At 40.3% G+C, this 23,017-nt stretch overlaps 1 protein-coding gene across 1 annotated transcript in view; it reads right to left on the bottom strand.

The window, feature by feature from the left end:
• LOC102202158 (protein phosphatase 1H-like) overlaps window positions 1–23,011 on the bottom strand; it is a 30,877-nt gene extending 7,866 nt beyond the window's left edge. Inside the window, exons 1-6 of the mRNA XM_005725136.1 lie at window positions 22,421–23,011; window positions 13,210–13,399; window positions 10,167–10,532; window positions 5,478–5,590; window positions 5,288–5,372; window positions 3,269–3,387 (exon numbers count right to left, since the gene is read on the bottom strand). Coding sequence (XP_005725193.1) covers window positions 3,269–3,387; window positions 5,288–5,372; window positions 5,478–5,590; window positions 10,167–10,532; window positions 13,210–13,399; window positions 22,421–22,656 — 1,109 coding nt within the window. The 5' untranslated portion in view covers window positions 22,657–23,011. The remainder of the gene's footprint in view (window positions 1–3,268; window positions 3,388–5,287; window positions 5,373–5,477; window positions 5,591–10,166; window positions 10,533–13,209; window positions 13,400–22,420) is intronic.
• Window positions 23,012–23,017: the final 6 nt, after the last annotated feature.

The following is a 23,017-nucleotide window of genomic DNA, read 5'->3' as shown; positions in this document are numbered from 1 at the left end:
TTGTTGCTTTGGTTTCAGCGCGTTTTGGGATTTTTATGGATGAAAGGTGTGATCAGTGAGTCTGGAGGAACTGCTTTGTACACAGCCAGACCAAAAAGAAAAAAAACAACAGTCTGTACTTGGAACACTTTGTCCTGCTGCAGGTGTCATCTATCACCAGCAATGACGTGTATCAGCATCATCGATCATCCGTAATGACGAGTAAGTCAGTTTGAAATTTTCACCCTGCTGTTAACGTGCTTTTAGAGGGCACTGTACGTAAGTTGGGTGGACGGACAGAAACCCAAATGGAAATTGGAAGTCAATTTCTTCTACAGCAGTGACAGCTAACATTTTAGCCACACACCAATACTTCAGTGTTGTATTTATAGATTGTCCTGTTGCCTCCGGGTGGCAGTTTAAGAGGTACGGCTATTTACTGTTCTACTTTTATAAAACCGAAGCACCTGATGGACAAAGATTTGAAAGAATCATCAATGCTACCTCTTACCTGATAAATGACTTTATCTATTCAACTCCCAACCTCTCAAATAACTAGTAGCCACAGATCAAGGTAACTTTAACTACACACAAACAATAATTTTGGAAACTCTATATTTTACTTTTGTCTCTAATCAAATGTTAATTTATGATTGTCCCATTTCTTACTGTAGTAATAACTTGTGTCTAAGGACGAACACACAGGTTAGCAACAAAGTGAATCACACACTTTTAGGTTTTTGAACAAGTGAACAAGTGTTTTAACAAGTGTTTTCTGAGCTGAATATTTTAGCAAGAAAGCTAGAGGGAGGGAATCTCAGGATCCGCAAGCAAGCAACAAAAATAAGTTCAGAAGTGCATAAAGTGGGTGGGGGGAGAGATCTGAAAAACGAACTTAGAAATGGAGCTTTGATGTCAGACTGAAAGACTCCCTGGCTGACGCTGATGTACTTAAACTGGCTAGATTAGGTTTGGCGTCACCAGTCAGTGGAGAATATCAACAACTTCAAACAGCTTTATTATCTGAGTAAGGGTTTGCTCTGTCTGTCAGTCCATGTCTCTTTCTGCCCATCTGTCCGTCTGTCTCAAAAGTGAGTGATGTACTTTACCCGACCCACAGGCAAGGCTCTCTTTCTGTCTCTTCCTTGCCAGCATCATCTCTACCTCTACATCGTCTTCATCCATCAGCGGCCCTCCTGCCTGTGCGTGTCAAACTTAACACGGACAGACAAATGCAAACTAAACATTACTCTAATTTTTTTCTCCCACCATTTTACGTTGAAAGTGAGGGAACTTCTGAATGACAATTCTCATTCTCAGTACTGAAAATTCACTGCTTGGAGTAAACAAGCCATAAGCTACTTCAGCTTTATTCTCCAGCTGACTCAATTTGCGACTATCAGCAAATTATGATGAAATGAACCTAATAGAAAGCTGAGATCTGCAGTCCTGTGAAAAACTACGTACACCCCATGATTTAATAACTTGTAGAGAAACTCTTACTAGCTATAACGCGGTTCACCTTTCGCGGCCTCGCTGTTTCGCGGATTTTTATTGTGCAATTTTCCATGTGCGTGGGGTTTTTTTTAAACAGCGCATTGTGTTCTGCGTGCTGATTGACTGTAGACCATTGTCAATCAATCTTGTGCCATGTCTCCTGTACAGTACAGAATGCGTTCAGCTTGTCAAATTTACATAAATCTTCGATCGCTAGCAGTGTGACTCTGCTGTACTGTATGTTTGTACGTTTTCTCCCCAACAAACACAATGTCGACGACTGCGGGTGCCTTTGGTTTCATTCTATAATACTGGACTTATTTTTCTATAAGGGTTGAACTTTGAGGGTGTTTAAACAAGAGAGAAACGTGTGAACATGTTCATGCCTGTCTGAGAAAAGTGTATAAAGTGTGTAGTGAGGGGTTTTACAGCCTGACAACATCTATAATAACTATAAAAAGTTGGGTACTTCGCAGATTTCACCTATCGCTGGTTCTTTTTGGAACGTAATTGCCGCGATAAACGAGGGACCACTGTACCTGGATTTTCTTTTTTCCACTGCAGTGAGTTTCTCATTTTCAGTGGACAGATGAGCTGTTATTTTTGTCCACAGACCAGTTAATGTTTGAGAATTCTTACTTAAAGAAAGGTTACTCATACAAAACATGCCACGATATTTTTTATATTTCTAGATTAGATGAATAGCGTAATTTCAAAAGTGTCCACTAGTGGTGATGAATCCATACGGAAATATTGCTTCAGGCTGATCCCCTCTTTCCACCATCTTTCAGATCGTTGGGTTTTACCGCTTTTAACTACAATGGTCTGGTTGACCAAAAAGACTTTAATCAATACCATTAAAAGCCACATTAAACAATCATCTTCAGCAAAAAGCATCTAATAAACCTAGCATACACCAGCTAGGTTAGTAGCAGCTGCTGAACATCAGGCAAACATGAGATGACTGGCAAAATGCCCCCAAAAAGCTTCAAGATGGCAGTCCAAAAAGCAATAAGCATCATCACTGTGACTAAGTCCATTTTTAATATACAGTCTATGCCCCAAACCAATACCAATCACACCATGACGCTTGTCCATTGTAGTTTGGAATCTGCAACAAAATGTTTCTATTAAATCTGCACCAGTTCCAGAAATGTTCAAATGTTTCCTCCTTCTACTGAAATATGGACAAATACAACAAATGACTCCAAACAGTTTCCTTTCTCCGATGTGAAGAGAAAGTCGGCGCTACATCCTGGCTGGCACATCTCTGCTTTCGAGGGGCAGTGTCACAGTGAAATATACATCACACAATAGGAACAGTACTGTATGTGCCTGTGTGTCGGGGAGAGGGAGCGATTGTGCCAGTAAAAGCACACCTCATTACTGGCTTCCACTGCAGCCACAGTCAAACAGCATGGTGCCTTGCTAACCCACATAACAACGCACATACAGGACCATCTCTGCTGTATCATTATATCGAATCAGGTTAGGCTTCTCCCTCATTAGCTCTCTGCTGGTCTCCTCAGCTCCCACCGGATGCCATATTATGAGCAAGAGTAAAAGAGGCAGGAGCAGAGACTTTTTTTCCCCATCATAACTCCATCTATTAAGAATGCAGCGGGAGAGGGTTGAGGTCTGCCAGACCCCGAAAATTAGCAGTTTTCATTCCACGTTATAAATTGAATGGCATCGTACACGGTAACGCAGCCTGCTTTAGGGATGTGGGAGTCTGCCGTCGTTAAGTGCTTCACGACACCCGTGTGTGAAATGTTAAATGGGAAAAACGCACCATCCGTTCATGGTGAAGTCTCTGTAGAGCATCCTCTTGCCCACCTCCTTCCTCTGAACTCTCCGGGGGAACTCCAGGTGCGTGAACTCATTTCCTAACAGGTGAGGCTGCATGAAACCCTGGAGGACAGACAGTAATTTCGAGTCATTATGTGGCAGATGTGCGGAGCATCCTTACCCATCACTGTAGGTTTTTTGCCCAATTTTAAGTGTTGCAACAAACACTATTTGAAATTTCATTATTAAAGAACTGCGAGAAGCTGAAAGAGAATCTTCTCAGTGTTCTGACGCACAAACTGTGTGATGACATCAGTGTCATTTACACTTAAATTTGCTCTAATATGCTCATTACCAGCTCCATATTTTTTTATTCAAGGACTCTACTAGACTAACTTTGAAAGACTCAAAAATCAAAATAATCCCAGTTCTAAGTCCCTCCCCTTTAAGCAAACTTTCTTCTGATTGGTTGCCCCTCATGAACAGAAGATTTAAACACACCTCAGATGGCCATGTTAATAATATCCACAGCCAACAGCTGAAAAAAACCTGCTTGAAACCAAACATTTAGAGCAGCTTGAAGCCTTGAAGCAACTCGAACTACTTACTTTTAACTTTAGATTTGTTATATATGAGTCTTTAACACTTTACTAGTATATTTATGAAAAAAATAAAAAAAGTATCTATAAAAAAAACACTTCCTTAGGATCTCAAGTTATTTGTACAGAGTTGAAGCAAACAGGCTTGAACATAGGATTCACATAACATATAAATTAATGTTAAGTTTATATCAGGTTAAGTTAGCTAAACAGGATTATTTAATTCCACAAAAATTGCCAAGTCAAATATTTGTATCTAATTTTTTTAGGTTCTCTTTACTTATTATGCTATGGGTCATATTTATTATAAAAATTGGATAAAAATGTATATTTGGTATACGTAGTACCACTGCATGTACAGTGGGGTCCATCATTTGTCAGAAAAAGACAAAGTTTTTTTTTATTTGTTTTTTTTATGTGTTGCCTCTGTACACAAACACAGTGAATTTTAAATCATAGATCATTTTAAGTAATAAATCTTTTTTTTTATTTTTTATTCATAGCTGTTATTACAGCAATTTGAAATCTGAGCCCCAAATTGATGTCATAGATGCTGAAAGGCTGAAACATCAAAAATAAATCTATCTGAGGGACCGCCAGAACTTTAGGGGACAAATCAACAATCTGGTTCATTCTTATAAAGAAGGAAAACACTGGCCAGCTCAGCAACACCACAGAAGTCAACTAAAATGAATTATTTACATGGTTAAGAAGAACAATGTCACAATATTTAACAAAGTCATGAGGGAGGCGTAACTTCGTCGAGGTCTACAATCAACAGACGCCTTCATGAATGCAAATACAGAGGCTTTACAACATGGTGCAAACTACTGGTTACTCTCAACAGGTATATTGTTAGACTTGGCAGAGAACATCAAAGAGAACAATTATGAAAAAGAATCTTTGGATAAATGAAACCAAGATGAACCTGTAGGAGAAGTAAAGGAAGCGCTGACGATCTGAAGTGTATGACAGAAGCAGCAGGATGAATTCTGAAGTGTACAGGGCCTCACTCTCTGCTCGTTCAACCCAATAAAGCAAGCTTTTAAGTTATTAACACAAAAGTGAAGACAGAAAGAGCCACAAACAAGGAGCAGCTGAAGGCCTAGCAGAGCATCTCAGGGGAGGAAACAACATGTGGTGACGTGAAGTTGTTGAGTTGAGGCAGTCGTTGAATTGTTGAATTAGAGCTGGAAATCTGCACTTGACTCACATCTTGATTGATTTAAAATCCTGTGCTGGTGTACAGAGGCAGAATTACAATTATCTCGGTCTAACAAATTATAGATCCAACTGTGCGTTCATCAATATTCAGATTTCATTATAGAAATATGAGTGAATGTTAAGCACCACTGCACTTCCAAAGAAATTATAAACACTTGTTGTGTTTCTTAGGAAAAGTGAAAGGCGGAGAGTTTCCTTACCAGGAACTGGAGTCGCTGTCGTTCTGACTCTGGTGTGAACTCTGTCGACATGGGAATGATCTCATTGTTTCTAATAATGATAGCCCTGCGCACACAAAGACATATAAAGTGTTGGAAAACATTACCGGTCATTCAAATGACGTGTTTTTTTTTTTCTCAAACTTCAAGGGCAAAACATAAGCACAGGTACCTGCTGTCACCTGCGTTCCCAACAAATAGCTTTCCTAGGAGGTAAACCACAGTGAGAGCCGTGCATCCTCCTGTGATGTTAAAAACTTGCTTCTCCCTCTCGATCTGGGCGTCCTAGCAGAGGTAAGGACAAGAGACGGAGACTTTAAAGGAGCATCGTGCGAGAAGACAATCGGTAAGACCTTCGAAAACACTCCCACGACCGCCCACATGACAAAGATTTAGGAAACGCCAAACAAGTTAAGCTTTTGCATGGCTTGGTCCTCACGTGGGCAGAAGGAGAGTTTACATACACTACACAGAGTAAGACTTTATTCACAAACACAAGAACCACGAGAGGGAGAAATACACAAGCAAACAGCGAGCAAGAGGAAACCTGGTCAACTTCTCAGAAAGGCGAACAAAGTGTGGGCATCGAATGAGACTATCGATTGGTTTAACCTGCACCTCAAGTCGATGTTGTGTCAGTAAACAAGTGCATGTTGTGAGCGAATCACGAAGATACCGATTCATGAGATGGCTTGCAAGTGGACTTATAATTATCAGGTCAGAGCAGCAATGGATGTTTAATGTACACTCCTTTGTACGCTATGTACGCTCCTTTTTGAGTCCTTTACTGTTTTAAAAGAGATTCAGTTTGCTAGTTTATTTCAATGCACAATCATAAAACGTTGCTGGAAATGCACCACACACAGACTGTAGAGTATTTTTAAGGGATTCACATAATGAATAAGCAGGCAGAACAATAATAAAAAGAGATGGATGGGTGAAATTTGCACAAAACTAAAAGGTGCAGAAAAAACATGCTGGCTTGTTTTATACCAACTGAAGGCTAGATAAAATACACTAACAGTGGAACACAATAAAATACAAATAGAGCATCATCAGGAGACATCTCACACCATTCTTCTTTGGCAAATCTCTCAAGCTCCTCCAGATTTGATGGCTTGAAACTTGGTCTTCAGTTCAACCCACAGATTTTTTATTTGTTTTTTAAAAAAAGATGGGAATCAAGTCAGGGCTTTTCAGCAGGTCAGTCGGTAACGTCCACTTTTGTCTTGTAGAGGTAGTTCTTCGCCAGGAGTGATGTATGTTTTGAGTTGTCGTGTTTTGAGGACAAAGTGATGACCCAGGCTCAGTTTTCCTGCTAATTGCTTTCAGAATCTTCACGTCCTTTCTTCATGATTCCTCCCACCTTGATTAGATTCCCAACTAAAGACACGCTGACAAGACGTCTCTTGATAGACTTGTAGTATACCGAATCATTCTCGAGGTTGTCCTTAAGATACTTCAGTCTGGTTTGAAGGCGTCTCTTCTGCAAAAGTGGACTTTTTCTTGGTCTATACTCACAGTCCATTCCATGTGCGAGGTTCCAGTGATTGTCTTCTTCGGCATCACAATTCCTGACTTGGTTAAGTCATTCTCTTGTGTCTCTAGTGTCTTGGCAGTTGTTCTGGAATCTTTAGACACATTTCTCACTAGTTTTCTAGAAATCTTTCACTGCCTATCTCTACCAGCCTTGTTCTGTGTGGCTCTGTTCGAATTTCTTGATGATACTTCTCACTCCAGATCCCAACACCTGGACACGTTGGGATAACTTTTTTTATCCTTTTTTTTTTGTGAAGATCAACAATTCTTTTTCACAAACTGATTTCTGGTTGTTTTTCGGCATAAATTGGAAGACAACCTTCATTTAGAAGTTGATTTTATGAAGCTCTGAGCATCACAGAAGCACATCATTGCACAGCGCTGGTTTGTGATATGACTCAATAAAAAGCTCCGTTTTTCAGGGGGATAATAATATTGATGATAATTTAATGCACGTCCCCACTTGCACCTTTTGTGAACCAGTGCTCTCATGCTGACTGATGCTGACCGGGTTATGAGACGTACAAGGTGTAATTATGTGCCTTAAACAAACATGTGCACATATTTATCTGAATATTTGCTCACGTTTCTCCCAACCCAGAAACTCTCACATCAGATCAGCAACTGAGCAATAATGAAAATATAGTGAGTTAAACCCAGCATGGTCTAAAACATGGATGAATGCTCCCGGACTTACAGTTGTGTAGAGAAAAGCTACAGAAAGAGCTTCATGAGGAGCAGCAGCCCCCTTGCGGGCTTCAGATGGAATTTTTTATTTTTTATTTTTTTTTAAACTCAGTAGAGATCACGGCTTTAACCGATGAAGTGATAATCCTCTACAAAAGATGTCAAATCAGGTGCAAAAGTGCTTCTTTTCAAAAGAGGAAGGGTAGCGTCTAAGCTTAGTCCAGCCTGAGCTGTTTGGGTTGCTTTCCATTGCCATCTAGTGGTAACACTGCATAATCCTTGCCTCATAAAAGATCTTACAAACCAATTTAAAAGAAACCTACAATTAAAAGAAAAAAAAAAACAGAAGGAAACACACGACTGAAAGGGAATAAAAGTATCTGTTCTCTTTTAGATAACATCTATATAAGAAATAAGTTTGATGTTGCCACAGGCTCTTTCATAAATTTAGCTGCGTGCCTTTAATTAAAGTGCTAAATATTTACAGAATTTTTATGCAATGCTGCTGTTTGATCAAGATATTAATATGATTAATGTGTGTGTATATATGTGTCGTTTTGCTAAAACGACATCACTTCCCAGTTTGCTTAAGTAAGGAATAAACAGAGATGCTAAAGGTTATGGTCAAAGAAAATATTTGTGAGAATCTTTTCAAAGTGTGTATGTTGGCGAGTTTGCGTGCCGTGTGTAAAGCTTTTATTTTATTTAGCTTGCGCTGACGCCTTCATCAACTACATGTGCACATCTGCTTGGCATCCCTGTAAATGTTTAGTTTGTACACACATAAAAGCACACATGTGGATAATGTAAATATGCTATGCTTTTTCCTAAAAAGCATGCTTAAAAAAATCAGTCTGTGATCATTTCGTGGCCTTTAGAGTAAATTTACGAACCACATTCAACTGAAATCAACCACGTTGTGTGCAGGCCGTCTTGCAACGGCACAGACATTCGAAATCGTACAGTCTGTTCAGAGCAATAACTGTGGCTTGCAATTATAGAGTAACCTTCATTATTTGTAATTATTTTTTTCCAACTATGGAAAAATTGTTTGGCCCGTAAACATCTGCTGCTTTCAAGAGCGTTAAATGACACTTTAACTGCCGCACCTGCATGATGTGCATATAATTACTCTTACAGTGCATTTGCTCTCATTTCTTTACATTTTGCTAGTAAAGTGGAGAATAGGTGCAGAGGTTTATCAAACCATTAAACACAATATATATGAAAATACTGTATATAACGCAAAAAAGAGAATTTGTACAACTTGAAAGTCAACATTTGGAATGACCACCTTTATTCTTTAACTCACCCCGAGTTCTCTCAGGCAGTTTTCTTGCTATTTTTTAAAGTAGTCTTTAGGGATATTTCTCCAGGCTTCTTGAAGATGATCCCATACTGCTTCAATAATGCTGAGGTCCTGGCTCTGGGGAGGCCAGTCCATGCACTGGCAGTCTGTTTTGTTCTCATTGTCATAGTAAACAATTAGGCCACTGCCAGTCAAATGCTTTCTAGATGGTATTGATAGCCTGACGACACTTTTCTATCTTTTTCATTGCACTGCATGCTGAGATATGCCAAGTTTATAATAAGCTATTGAGCTAATAGCTCTTTGGGAATCACCTTGCTTATGTAAAAATATTATTTTATGTCTTTTAAACACTCTTTACTTTTCTTATAGATTCAATAAAGAAAAGTCAACAAATTAAGTGTTTTTGGACAGGCTGCCTTGAGTCGGTAACCTTTTTATATTTTAATGATTAACAGGTTTGTATTAAGTGGCTTAACAAACAAACAAAAAGAAACTTTAGGAAAATGGTCAGGTATCAATATTATAAAAGTACCGCAACTAGCGGGACAAAGATTTGCTTTTCTGCACATCCAGTTAATAACTCTAATATAGGTTGGACCATTTAAGCTGCTTTAACCTGACCAGAGTTGCAAGCCACTTTACAACCCACCTCCAACTTAATTCATGTGTCAATGCCATTTCTGTTGTGAATGCCAGCTCTGTTCTCACGTATTCATGTGTCCAAGAACAAAGTCATTAAGCCAAATATTTATTGGAAATAAAGTTCATTGTTAAATACTTGAATCTGTTGCCTTTTCACCATATTCTTTGTGTCTTACAGTCACAGTGTGAACGCAAACTTAAAAATGTTTCCAGATGTGAGTCAAAATACAAGCGACCCGGTCAAAAGTCATGTTTGTGCCTGCTAAACACCCTTAATTATCACTTTCAGGAACACGGGTCATCTCAGTCTGTGGGAACAACCAAGCAAAACAATGGCTAAGTGGGAGGATTTATAACAAACAATGTCTCACTCAAATTGATTACTTGTCACCACAGGAAAACACATTGGAAATGTTACTAATAACCACTACCAACAGCTTGCTTCCTTCCAGTAAGCCATTTAAGTGAAGCAGCACACACAAAACCAGATCTATAATTACTAGTTATTAGTTTTAATAATTGCCTTTGAAGCTGATTCAAACAGTTAATAAAAGCGTAAATAGCTTTGGATGGATTAGAGGAAGGAAGCTGGTGAAAATGCTGATATTGGAGTCATGACTGTCAAATGAGTGTCAAATTCCTGAAATGTTAAGTAACAAAAGCATGTCACCCATCTCTCACCATCTCTTTGAAGGCGTTCTCTATGGCTCCAATCACCAGGCTCTCGTGCTGGATCTTCTTCTCAGTAAAAAAGCGTGGTGGAGGCGGGGTGCTGCAAGGGGAGCCTGGTGCACCTGTGGCCCCGCGCAGGGAAGCAGCCCGGGTCAGGGCACGGTGAGGAGTGTTTCCCTGGAGGTAGGGATTACAGTCTGGCTCCTCGCCCAGCACGGTGGGGGGTGGAGATGCCAAGTTGCGCAAAATCTCTATGACGGCCTGAAGCTGGCAGGCGATGTGGTGTTGTAGCAAGCGGGAGGCGACAACTGCCGCACCTGAACCTGCGTGACCGTCGAACAAAGCCCAGTAGTGAAACACGAGTCCTTCGCTTTCCTGCAGGTGAATGGTGAGAACGCACAGAACAAAGGGCAGTTAACGGCTGAATCAAACATAATCCCATTAAAATACAGACTCATAAAGGAATTATACTGTTGCTGCATTTTAATCAGGATTAATTGATAGCTTCCCTTGTTCGACAACACATCAACACATCATGCTTTACATCTGCAGGAAAATCCCAGAGAGATCTCCAACATAGACACGCACATCCAGACAATAAAGATGGGTTTTTTCAATTTTTCCAAAATTCCCCCTGGTCATGTCATTTAATCCATAAATAGATACTTTTTAAAAAACAATCTGACATTTGAGGAGAGGACCAAAAAAAACAAAGCAAAAACATGTTGCTGAATGACTAATGCTGATAGGAGATCATGTAGTATGACTCATCAGTGAAAGACCAAGAACATCATGACTCATTGTGTCCAGTAACACAAGTGTTCCAGAGGTCAAACTTCCCTATCAGCTATCTGTGGGAACAACCTTGTCACATCTGCGTCAGAGCAAAGTCACCTTGGCATTACACATTATTCAGAATGCCTTGCAGAAATCTTGAGTTTGAGTTTCAGATGTAGTCACACCCTGAGTTCTGAAGAAATTTTAACTTCTTGACGCTATCAGAATCAGAATCAGAATACTTTATTAATCCCTGGGGGAAATTATTTTTTGTTACAGTGCTCCATTTTAAACCAACATTAAGACAAGACAGACAATACACTAACTAAGAATAGTACAATATATACATATATACACATACATACTTCACTCATAAATAAATAGTTGGAAAAGAAACATGTGTAGTTGTAGCAGCAAACAGTGTGTTAAGTGGATGCGTTGTACAGGGAGATGGCCACAGGCAGGAATGATTTCCTGTGTCGTTCAGTGGTGCTTTTCGGTAATCTCAGTCTCTCACTGAACGTGCTCCTGTGACTGACCAGCATGTCATGGTGTTATCCAACATTGTCTTTATCTTGGACAGCATCCGCCTCTCCGACACCACCTTGAGGGTGTCAAGCTCCATCCCCACAACATTGCTGGCCTTACAGATTAGTTTATTAAGTCTGTTGGCATCTGCGACCCTCAGCCTGCTCCCCAGCATGCAACAGCATAGAGGATCGCACTGGCCACAACAGACTCATAGAAAATCCTCAGCATTTTCTGGCAGATGTTGAAGGACCTCAGTCGCCTCAAAAAATAGAGACGACTCTGGCCCTTCCTGTAAAGTGCTGTGGTGTTTTTAGCCCAGTCCAGTTTATTGTCAATGTGTACTCCAAGGTATTTATAGTCCTCCACTATGTCCTTGGACTGAACAGTGAACAAAAAGTATTGGGAGATAAACCTCTAACGATGTCTTGTCATTTATATCCGTTTTCAGAGAAATCTTTTTCTGGAAATGTTATTTTACAAAGAAATGACTCAATATGAAGCTTTGGGGAGTTAATGATAAAGTTACCATGTGTTTCAGCTATTTACTCAGAGAGCCTCTCACAGTTTTGTGGAGGTGGCACTGACTGAACAATTTAATGAAACATAAACAACTGCCTTTTATAGTTTGATATTTTCTAAAACATCATCACATATGCTGGAATTTACTGTCTGCGAATACCAACAACCCAATTTCATCTTCTCTTAGTGAATATGATTAAGGCAGTCCAAAACTCTGGACACATTTCTGTGTGGAAAACTGGTTTTGCAATGGATAAAACAGGCTTGTAACATCTTCTGGAATGGATTTCCCAAAGCCCAACCCTCAGCCCTCCTGAAAATGCTCAAAGCTGGGTCTGTGGCAGGAAACCAATCATTATGAACCCTACCAAGGAGGGTGGTCAAATATTCAGCCTTATCCAGATGGGTGGCTGTTTGACCATCCTTCTTGGGTGGTCAAATGTTTATGCCAAACAATTGTTGATGGCTACGAAAAGCATCTGGTCTAGGTACAGCTCGCTTAGGGCCGTTTAACAAAATATTACTGGGGGTGTACGTGTAATTTTAACCCATGTGGGGATACAAATCAAATTCAAACTTGTCCACCCAATTCTTGTTCTTTTAAGTCATTAAAGATATATGCCATACAATCATTTCACCCTAGAAAAAAAAAAACAGTTCAAAGCAATCATTAAAAGCCCCAAATTACCATGATATCCATGCCCATGATGAGTGCATGTGAACTTTTGACCACAACTATCTCTAAACAGGAACTCCCCCTAAGACATATTGCAGTCCTGTAAAAATTGCTGTGTTGTAACCAAACATTTCTGTTTGGAAACTGGCAAAGAGGAGAAGAGGTGAATCATCTGGCTTCCAAATGAGCCAAATCAGTGTCAAACAATATATGAAGTTTTTCATTTAATTTCATCAGAACAGATTTACTGCACATGTTGCATCCAACACACCAAATAATCCATTAAACAGCTCTAAGGACCATAAATATGGGGACAACAAACCCTCGCCTGTAAACAGTTTAATCCCAACTAGAAGTTGCACAGAAATCCTCTTGCTGTGCATTTAGTACAAAAAAAAAAAAAAAGAAACATTTTTTAAGACCAACTTTATTCTGCACAGTTGTTTACAAGTAGCTTCACTTGAGGTCACTGCAACCTATGTATGCATGTTAGCAAAATCTGTCAACATTTACAGTACAGGCTGTATTTGTGTGTTTGCATGCCGTTACCTCTCCTAGTCTGCTGTGCTCCATATGGAGCCCTAGGCCCTCTCCGTTGGGCAAGGAGTTGCGTCTCTTGGCGGTTGGGGTCTTGCTGGGTGTGGAGGGAGGGCAGTAGCTCATTGGCCTCCTTCTTGCTACTACCACCTCACAGCAGGCCTGGTCCTCATTCAGCGCACTCTTACCAGCATTAATAACCCTGAAAGATGGGGCACAATGTACAGGTTTAGTCATATTATAGGCAGTCACCCATTTTCTTGTCAATAGCCTTTACCAAAGAGTGATTAAAAATCAAATTTGTCAACATTCAGCCAATATCATTTTTTTTTTCAGTTAAAGTCTTTGTTTCAAACATCAGATGCAACGCTTGCTGTGATTTCCCAGCTGTTTTCTGGAACGAGCAGTTGAACAAAAGCTGAAATCAGAAGCTTTTTTTGTGGGATGAAACAGCGCCGGGGTCTTTCATAGTTATTAAGGCTCACTGCAGGATTGCAACAATTAGTCAGACCCACTGCCTGCGGTTTCTATCTGCAGACCCAATGAAACAGCATGCGTTGTACGTTTCATGTCCCTGATGAAGATCAAACAGGAGCGCTTATTTGTGGTACTGCTCTGCTGGGAGTGTCCTGATGCATTGAGACAATCGCCTCTGGGTGAATATGAAGACTCTATTTGTGCTTAGTTGTACAAAGGGTACATGGCCAGCGCTTTGTGCATGTACGCAGTCCTGCTGAGCTTCATTTGTGCTTGTGTGCTTTAAACCCCCCCCCCCCCCCCAAAAAAAAAACCCCCAAAACAGGCAGACCACAGAGAGAGTTTGCAGAAAAATGTAGCCCACTAACAATTTAAAAACAGCATTGTTTTAAAGGCAAACCACACTCTTAATCTAACAGTTTTTAAAGTTGAAAAGAAAAACTTTTGTCTTCAGTCTGCACGATAACCACATTGTTATCTGCAGCCCATACTGGAGAATAACAATTTTTCTACATATCTTGGGAAATTTTGATCAAACATCACTGTGCTCATATGTAGTTTTGGTTAGTTTGTTTTTCCCCAGCTGCGGTTTAGTGGTGCAGCACTTAGCATTGTCACCTCACTGCAAGAAGGTTCCTAGTCTGAATGTCTTTTCTGGCTGGGAGCTTTCTGTGTGGATTTTGCATGTTCTACCATGTTCTAACAGGTGACACTAAACTGGAATGTAGCTAAACGGTATAAAGTATAACACAGTGTTACAATTTATTTTATGTGTCAATATTGTATCGATACAGGGACACTAAATATCGAGATTTTGTTTAATAAATGTAAAAACTCTGGGCATACTATGAAGAAGAGATCTCATCTCAGGCACCACCATCCTGAGATGATGCTAGCCAAACAAACTTGCATTAAATCCATACACTTAGCCTGACTAAGCTAGCTCCTAAATCAGTGCAAGCTAATGGTTTAGTGACACGTGTAAAAATAGGACAGCAACCTCCTTTGCAAATAATTGCTGCCTGATTTAAAAATGCAGACAGAATCAACAATTTCATGTCTTTCATTTAATAGCTTATGGTACTGTCTAGAGACAAATGAGATAATTCAGGGTACGTTTTAGCTTGTGCCTTCGCTGCCACTAATAAGCCACTATTTTATGGTCATGCAGGGCAATTAGGGTTGCAAGTTAGGTCTACACTTAAACAGTTTCATTAAACCCTTAGTTTCACAAAACCAAGTTGTCGATGGCCACAATACCAAACTAATGACTTGACAACAATAGTCCGCAAAGTAAAGTTTGTTTCATGTTGGATATATGAGTTTTTAAAATATATAATCTATATTTTTATTCACTAAAATACATTCACGGAGTGTTTTGTCCATAAGAGTCTTCAAAAGGTAGCTAAAGCAACGTTTGTGAACACTTTTACACATTTGAACCTGTGACAATGGATTCTTTCAGTCTGCTGGAACAATACAGAGTAGTATTATGTTTTGAGTTGACATAATGAATTTGTTTAAACAGTCTCCTATTAATGCCCAACATTCAGGCGACAGGCGACTCTTCTCCACACGCTACACGCCATAACTAAGCAGTAAAATCACCAACACTGTAAGAGTGAACCTTTTCTGCTTAAACTAAATGCTTCTTAATTTGAAGCACTCGTTTTCACTTGCTGTCTCAAAGGTCACTACACCAGCTGCATAACTGCTAACTCTAGATAATGTAATTGGGTCACAAATAAATGGTGAAAAAAAGTTAGACTGGCAAGTCTGGCCAAAATCCCTGGAGGCTGTTGTTGTTGTGTGTTTGTGTGTGTGTCTGAGTAGAGAAATTGGCATGTCTATTTATAGACTTTATTGTCAGTTGCTTTCTGTGAGGCAGCAGCCTTGTCTGGTCCCCGGTCTGTCTCAAATGCTCATTAGCTTTAGTTAAAAGAGCCACGATGTGAGCATATACATGTGTATGTCTGTGTATGCATAGTGCGATATAACTGATACTTTAAATTGTTAAAATACATAATGCAACAATAGCAAAAGTCTGTATAGTGTAAGAATATACATACACAGTATATGAACATTCTGAGGTTGAATAAAAAAATTCTTTTTGCCAATTTCTTAATAATATTTAGTTATGTGCCATTAGCGTTTGAGCTGTGCAGACCTTAGTGGTCAAAATCAAACGTGTTTTTTTTTTTTTCTTTAATTGCTTATCAATCAATTTGGTCCTAATGATCTCACATCATTGTCCTATGACCCCAGTCAAAGGCATCCAATTTCATCTCTACAGTTTTAATAGAAGGAATAATGAATACAGTTACTGCAGGGGTGGGCAACTCCAGGCCTCGAGGGCCGGTGCACTGCAGGTTTTAGATATCACCCTGGGTCAACACACCTGAATCACATGATTTATTCGTTACCAGGCTTCTGGAGAACTTCAGGACATGTTGAGGAGGTCATTTAACCATTTGAATCAGCTGTGTTGGATCAAGGAAACATCTAAAACCTGCAGGACACCGGCCCTCGAGGCCTGGAGTTGCCCACCCCTGATGTAGTCCATCTATGTTAAATCTGTTGGTGGGATGAGGGTTAAACAATATATGGTGCAGATTAATGAAAGAATTATTAACCACAACACAAAATTATTTGGCTAACATTTCTGTAGGTGTCTAAGATGATCAATGGATTACCAGTAGGTTGTGGACTGTTGATTTGCTGGTGCCTGTTATATTTATTCCATCATTCCCCTTCCTGCCACAAAGTATTCTTGTGGTACTGAGAGAACTCCCGACTAAGGATGACAATGCATAGGCTATAATGTGTCACTCACCGCGAAAGCTATCATGACCACTGGGTGGTCGTCAATGGCGATTAAACTTCTCTGCATTCCAACTTTAGCACCGCACCCACAGCAATAAGTACCCTCTGAGTTACTGTGGTCATAAAACACTCTGAGGCATCGTCCACATTTGAGTTTGTCAACAGAAGAATTCCAGGAAGCGTTTCTCTGCTTCATCCAATCTGCCTGCAGAAAACATGGTAATCGTCCACATTAACGATGCATTTAATTTAATGATCCCACTGTGTTACACGAAACACACAGCCCCCATTGTGCGCACGTGACCGGGAGTACTCATACAACTTGTTTCTGTCCTCATTTCAGCCATTTCATAGGAAGAATGATTTCATTTCCCTGCCAAAGAAGACATAGCTTTCCTCCCATTAGGAACAAAACCTAATTTTCCCCTCCATTGTCAGACATCCAATGCGCTTTTTGTTTCTCCATCATCAGCAACAGATTTTAGAGCAGACATACCCCCCCACCCAAAAAACTGGAATAATTATCTGGTGAAGCACAATGGTTTAATACTGTGCCTCTAATCATAACAGGAAACAAACAATAATGAGGAGCTCAACAGTAAAACAGTCTTTTAAAAAAAGTCTAGATTTAACACTTCATGAAGATTTTTGGTTGGAACTGGGCCATCTGAATACAGAAGATAAGGAAATTTAACAAAAAAATTCTGAATGGACTGTAGGAATGAATGGGTTTGGATTTCTTCTTCAGCAGTAGGCACTTATTGTATCCATTTTTTATGATAATACTGAGAAATTTGCAGAAGTCTTAGCAATTTATAAATCAATGTACCGCTGATATCTGGTTGTAGCTTTTTCTGATAAAAAACAAACAAACCATGTTTTCTCCCCTGACATTACTACATGATGTTTTTGCTGGCAGCAAAGATGATGTAGTGCTAAAAGCCTGGGACTCCCAGGCTCTCAGACTGAATCTCTGATTAAGAAACCTGGATACTGGCCGGCGAGTAACAGGAGGAAAAAAAAAAAAAAACCAGCACCCCTGCTTGACCCTAAGTTGGTAAATGGATGGAGAGCTGGATACACTACCTCTCCTCCACTCAGACTTGCTGCCAGTCTTTCCCAGTGGTGAGTCACCAGTGGTGACTCACGATACCAGAGTTAAAAACATACCAATTGGCCTTGACCAAAAGCCATTTTCTATTTAAACCACCATTAAGAAAGAGACATTAGTAACACTACATAGTGGCATAACATACTGGAAGCAAAGTTTTATTCTTCGAATTAAGAGACTTGTCCCAGCTTTACTATCCTGATAAACTTGTTTATTGGATGATAAAAAAAAAAAAAAAAAAGTTTAGGTCCCTGAAGCCTCTCACTTCCCCTTTAGTAGCAGCTGTAAAGTGGTTAATTTTTTTAGTACATCTCACACATTGAATTTAATGAGACTCAGAGTTATGGATGACATGGAAAATATTGTCTTGATAACATTCAGTGACGTTCTACAGGACTGTGGAAAAGTCTTGGGCTACTCCTCATTGATGTTTATTTTGCTTCCAGGGAGCCAGACTTTTATACTTAAAAAAAAAAAAAAAGTATTTTATTGTAATGGTCTTTGGAAGAAGCAGCAGGTGTAAAAACACTACACACAGTAGATGAACTTTATCTGAAAATCATCTCTCAGAGACCTACTGTTCACTGAAGCCTCAACAGAAATGGAAGGATGCAAATCAACAACAAAGGGTCTGATGGGTTGGTAAATCCAATTTCTGATTGGCTCATTGGCAACAGCTTCATTTTCCAACGTGACAATGATCCCAAACACACTACCAATGTAGTAAAAGCATACCTGGATAGAAACATACACAATGGAACACTATCCGTCATGAATTGGCCTCCTCAGAGCCAGGACCTCAACATTTTTGAAGAAGTTTGGAATCATCTTGACAGAGAACAGAAAAAAAAAAAAAGGTCAGCCAACACCAAAAGAAGAGCTCTGAATGTCCTTCAAGAAGCCTGCAAAAATATCCCTGAAGACTAATTAAAGAAATTACAAGAGAGGTTGTCCATGAGAGTTCAAGTTGTGTTGAAGAATAAAGGTGGTCATAACAAATATTGGCTTTCAAGCTCACAAGAATAATACAAATGGTTTTTAACCATCTATACTTATATATTTCAATATATGTTTGTATTTCAATCAATAATTGCACCTATTTTCCATTTTTTACCAAAATATAAAGACATTAAGGGTGGCTTAAGACTTTTGCACAGTGCTAAAAGGCATCAAGAAGTCAGTTAATTCAGTTTCTTTGGCAGGTACATTTAGTTTGGTTCCATCAGCTAAAATTTACATCCCAGTTAAAAATTGGTGAATTGCGGATAGACCTTAGTAACCTAGCTAGCAAAACAGCAATAGAATTAGCTGATAACTGCCCAGCTCTACCCTGTCTACAGCTGCCTTTGGCAATTCTCCCATTTTAGTGGGCCTTTTTAACACTAATTAGCATGTATCTGTTTCCATGTGCATTACAGACTCTGTGGCTGCAGCTGCTAACAAAGCCTGCCAGCATTAGCGTCAGCACATCTATATATGGTCACTAAATATGGTCACTCCAGGCTCCAAACGACAGCCACAGCCAAAGTGCCTAAACTTGATGCTTCAAAATGTAATTCCACAAACGCAACAAAATGGGTGATGTGACTGTGTGTTATATATAAAGTCTGGGAATGGCAATTAAACCTGCACCAATTCCTACATATGTTCTCTTGCGTATTAGCTAAAACTCAGCCCTTGAAGCTGTTTATAGACCAGCTTGGTGATTTGTCTTTTTGTAGGCTTCATGTACACTGCTTCAACACGCATACATTTAAAGCCTGGTTAAAAGAACTCCTAAGCTGGGTGTGGAAAATCATTAATCATGGGACGGATAGAGCAAATGGTAAAATTAACAAGACAAATTCGGTTATATGTCTACGTTTGCCTTGGAAATTTCTTAATCAAAAAAAGGGAATGTAATATTTAGCTTATTAATTCCCAATGTAAAAAAGAGGCTAGAGTCCAAACGGCTGCTGTAATGAGAACACTGGAGGCTTTAATTACAGATAAATGCAGAGAGGAACTGAACTCATTAACCACACCGATCCATTCAGAGCATCCATTCACACAGATCTGAGTGTAGCTTTGTGTGATGTGTTAAAAACAGGAAAAGAAAGTGAGGTGTGATCATACGTCAAAACTCAAACTTCATGTAAACAGAAAAATAATGTGCTGCTGGCCAACACAGGAATTTGTATAGCATATAATCATTATTTATCTCCAGCTTTCTCAGTATTATAACCCTATGGGGCAGAAAAGAAGAAAGGGCTAGATATTTCTAATTATCAGTGAGGCCACAATTTTTCCCCTCAGAACTGCCTTAATTCTTTGTGGCGCAGATTAAACAAGGTCCTGGAAATGTTCCTCAGAGACTTTGGTTTATATTGACCAGATAGCACAGCTAGCACACAGTTGTTGCAGATTTGTCAGCTGTACATCCATGATGCTGAATTTGTTGTTTCACCAGTCCATCTATTTTAAGAGTATATTCTTCTGCATACCTTGGTTGTAACAAGTTGCTATTTGAGTTACTGTCGCCTTTCAATTTCACCCAGAGGGGTGCTGCTTACTGGATATTTTCTCTACTTCAAATTAGCAGTTTTTGAAATAATCAGGCCAGCCTGTCTGCTACCAACAAGCATGCCATGGTCCAAGTCACTTGAGGCACCTTTCTTCTCCATTTTAATGCTCAGTTTGAACTTCAGCAGGCCGTATTGCCCATGTCTACATACCTAAATGCGCTGCGTTTCTCCCATGTGATTCGCTGATTGGATAGTTATGTTACTGAGCAGTTTCAGAAGTACCTACTGAAGTGGCCAGTGAGTGTAGTGTAACTACTTACAAATCCAAACCCCATTTAATGTTGCAAAGACTAACTGAGAAAAGGCAACATCGCTTAGAGCTGAGAACTTCTATGTTGAAAGACTGTAGCCAGCCTAGGGTTATCAAGTATACACCTACTACAGACATACTAGATCAGCAGTCCCCAACCCCCGGGCCTCGGACCGGTACCGGTCCATGAGTCGTTTGGTACCGGGCCGCGAGAGTTGAGGCTCAGGTGTGAAATGTATGGTTTTCAGGGTTTTTATTGGTTTTCAGCATTATTTTGTCATCGTTTTTACCGTTAACTCTGTTTTCCCATGTCTTGTCACGTGTGTTATGAATAAATCTTCTTTTTTTCGGTACCGGTACTAGTTTTATTTTGTTGTATTTATCTGCGACACCTTAAAGGCCAGTCCGTGAAAATATTGTTGTGCATAAACCGGTCCGTGGCGCAAAAAAGGTTGGGGACCGCTGTACTAGATAACCTCAGTGTCAAAGGTAGTGATTAATTAGGAGGGAATTCCTAGTTTGTTCTGAGGGTAATCGCACATGTATTTGTGTACCTTATCATTAAATGTTAACCAAACACTGCTCATAGCAGGTTGGAAGGGAGAGATTGCCAACTAGAACTCAACAAAGGGGAGGAAATGGATACACCAGGGTGCGGCTGACATGGCAGTACCACAACAAAAGACAAGTGCTCCTGCAAAATCTAATCATATCTAACCACAATGGAAAGTATAATGCACCACAATGGTGAACACGCTCACTCAAAAACTGACTAATCTAGTTGTATGATCGTATGCATTCCCTTGTCTCAGCATCATGATACAGCATAAACTGCAGATTTGAGCTTCCATTAATTTTAGCAGGGTGTTCCAAGGGAGAGATTGATTCCCCCCCCTTGTAAAAGCCACTCAAAAAGTTCAAAAGTTCTTAAATTTTCTGTAAATTGTGCTTACCATTCTCATATTCTGCACTCTAATCAGGGATTTTTTAAGCAATAGTTTCTAGTAAATCCTGATATGAAAAAAAGTATTGTAAAACAAATGTGTAAGCGCGCTTACAGTGTTAGCAGGGCCCTACGATTATTTGTGGAACCAGCACATGAGTCTTAAATTCACTGTAAGCTTTTATATAACATTTGTTGAGCGGCGTGTTTGCAAAGCTCCAGTGTAAAATGTGACATGACAGCAAGAGGACAGATGCTTCACGTGCCATCTTTGAAGGCGGCAGAAACGGCAAGCAGAAAAAACACAAACAAGAGTGTGCTCTGAAGGCTAGTCAGCTACTTCTAAAGCCAGAATATGAGTTTGCACTGAGCCACAGTGCATCTAGACCAGAGATGTCCAACTTATTTTACATTGTGGGCCACATACAGCCAATTTTGACCTTAAGTGGGCCAGACCAGTGACGCGGGAAAAGACCCACGGAAACAGGAAGGAAGGAAGGAAAAGTTATAAACCTCATGAAAATGCAGTTAAAAGCCACAAATCGATGCCCTTTGTTACTGATTGGAATCTGATTCTGTCCCTGAGGCCATATGTTTGACACCCCTGATCCTAGACTTTACTGACACACTGTAGCTTTGAGTGGAGCACTGCTGTAGATTAAATCCCAGATACTGCTGTTGGAAGGCGTTATCCTCTTGCACGTGAAAACCAGCTTGGGCTGTGATCCCTTGGATGCATGCTGTCCTCTACTTCTCAAGGCCACACTTAAGAAGCTGCACACAAAAAGGTTGTTGTGTGATCCCTAAATGAACCATAACATATTGGAGAAGGATACAGGTCACAGGTCACAGTGCAGGTTCAAGTTCGTGCTCCTTGATTTGTGTGTCTAACAGGAGGAGCAGAAAGAGTAAATTGGAGGGATAAAGAGCTGAGTGAGCAGCTGCACGCTCTTAGGCCTCAGCTAAACCACATCATTTGGTTTAAGTTAAACGCATCTGACACAGGAAAGTCAACAAGAATTGATTTTGAGGCCGACTGCATTTGTTTTACTTACTCAGCGTATCCGGTGGCCCACGGTAACCTCCTGGTTTCCTTGAGGATGAGGATGGGCCGAGCTATGTGATCAGCAGAGCACTCGATCTCATCCGGGGACAGTCCAAGGAAATCAGGTCTCATATATGGGAATTTCAGCGGCAGCTCGGATCCGGTATTGCCGCCTGACCCGGAGCTACCCCCGGCCATGATTCCCCCCATGAAACCGGCCACGGCGGACTTTACACGGGTGAGCATGTTAGTGGCGCGTCGCGGCGGGGTGTCCGTCGGCCGGTGCGGGGCGCCGCGGCTGCCTTTCCCCGGATTCCCCCCCAGCTCGGCCGCGCTTGATCGACGAAGGGCTGGACGAAGAAGACGACGAGGAGGAGGAGGATGAGGCAATCCTAGGATGATTATGCTTTCATTGATTCAGTGCGGAAACAAGAGACACAGAGGACAGGATGGTGGAAACTGCAGAGATGCTTCAACTAAAATCCTGCACGCATCCATGGAAAGCAATTGATAACAGCTCGGCCGCCGTGAAAGCGGAAATGCACTAAAGATTAATGGTCATGTGACGCATCCATGGATGCACACTGGAAATAAAAAAACAAAAAAA

This window comes from Pundamilia nyererei, unplaced genomic scaffold (genome assembly GCF_000239375.1).
Source record: "Pundamilia nyererei isolate P.nyererei 1_Seehausen unplaced genomic scaffold, PunNye1.0 scaffold00014, whole genome shotgun sequence".
Taxonomy (NCBI): Eukaryota; Metazoa; Chordata; class Actinopteri; order Cichliformes; family Cichlidae; genus Pundamilia; species Pundamilia nyererei.
The sequence above is the reverse complement of the archived record's forward strand: the minus strand, read 5'-3'. Positions and strand labels throughout refer to the sequence as shown.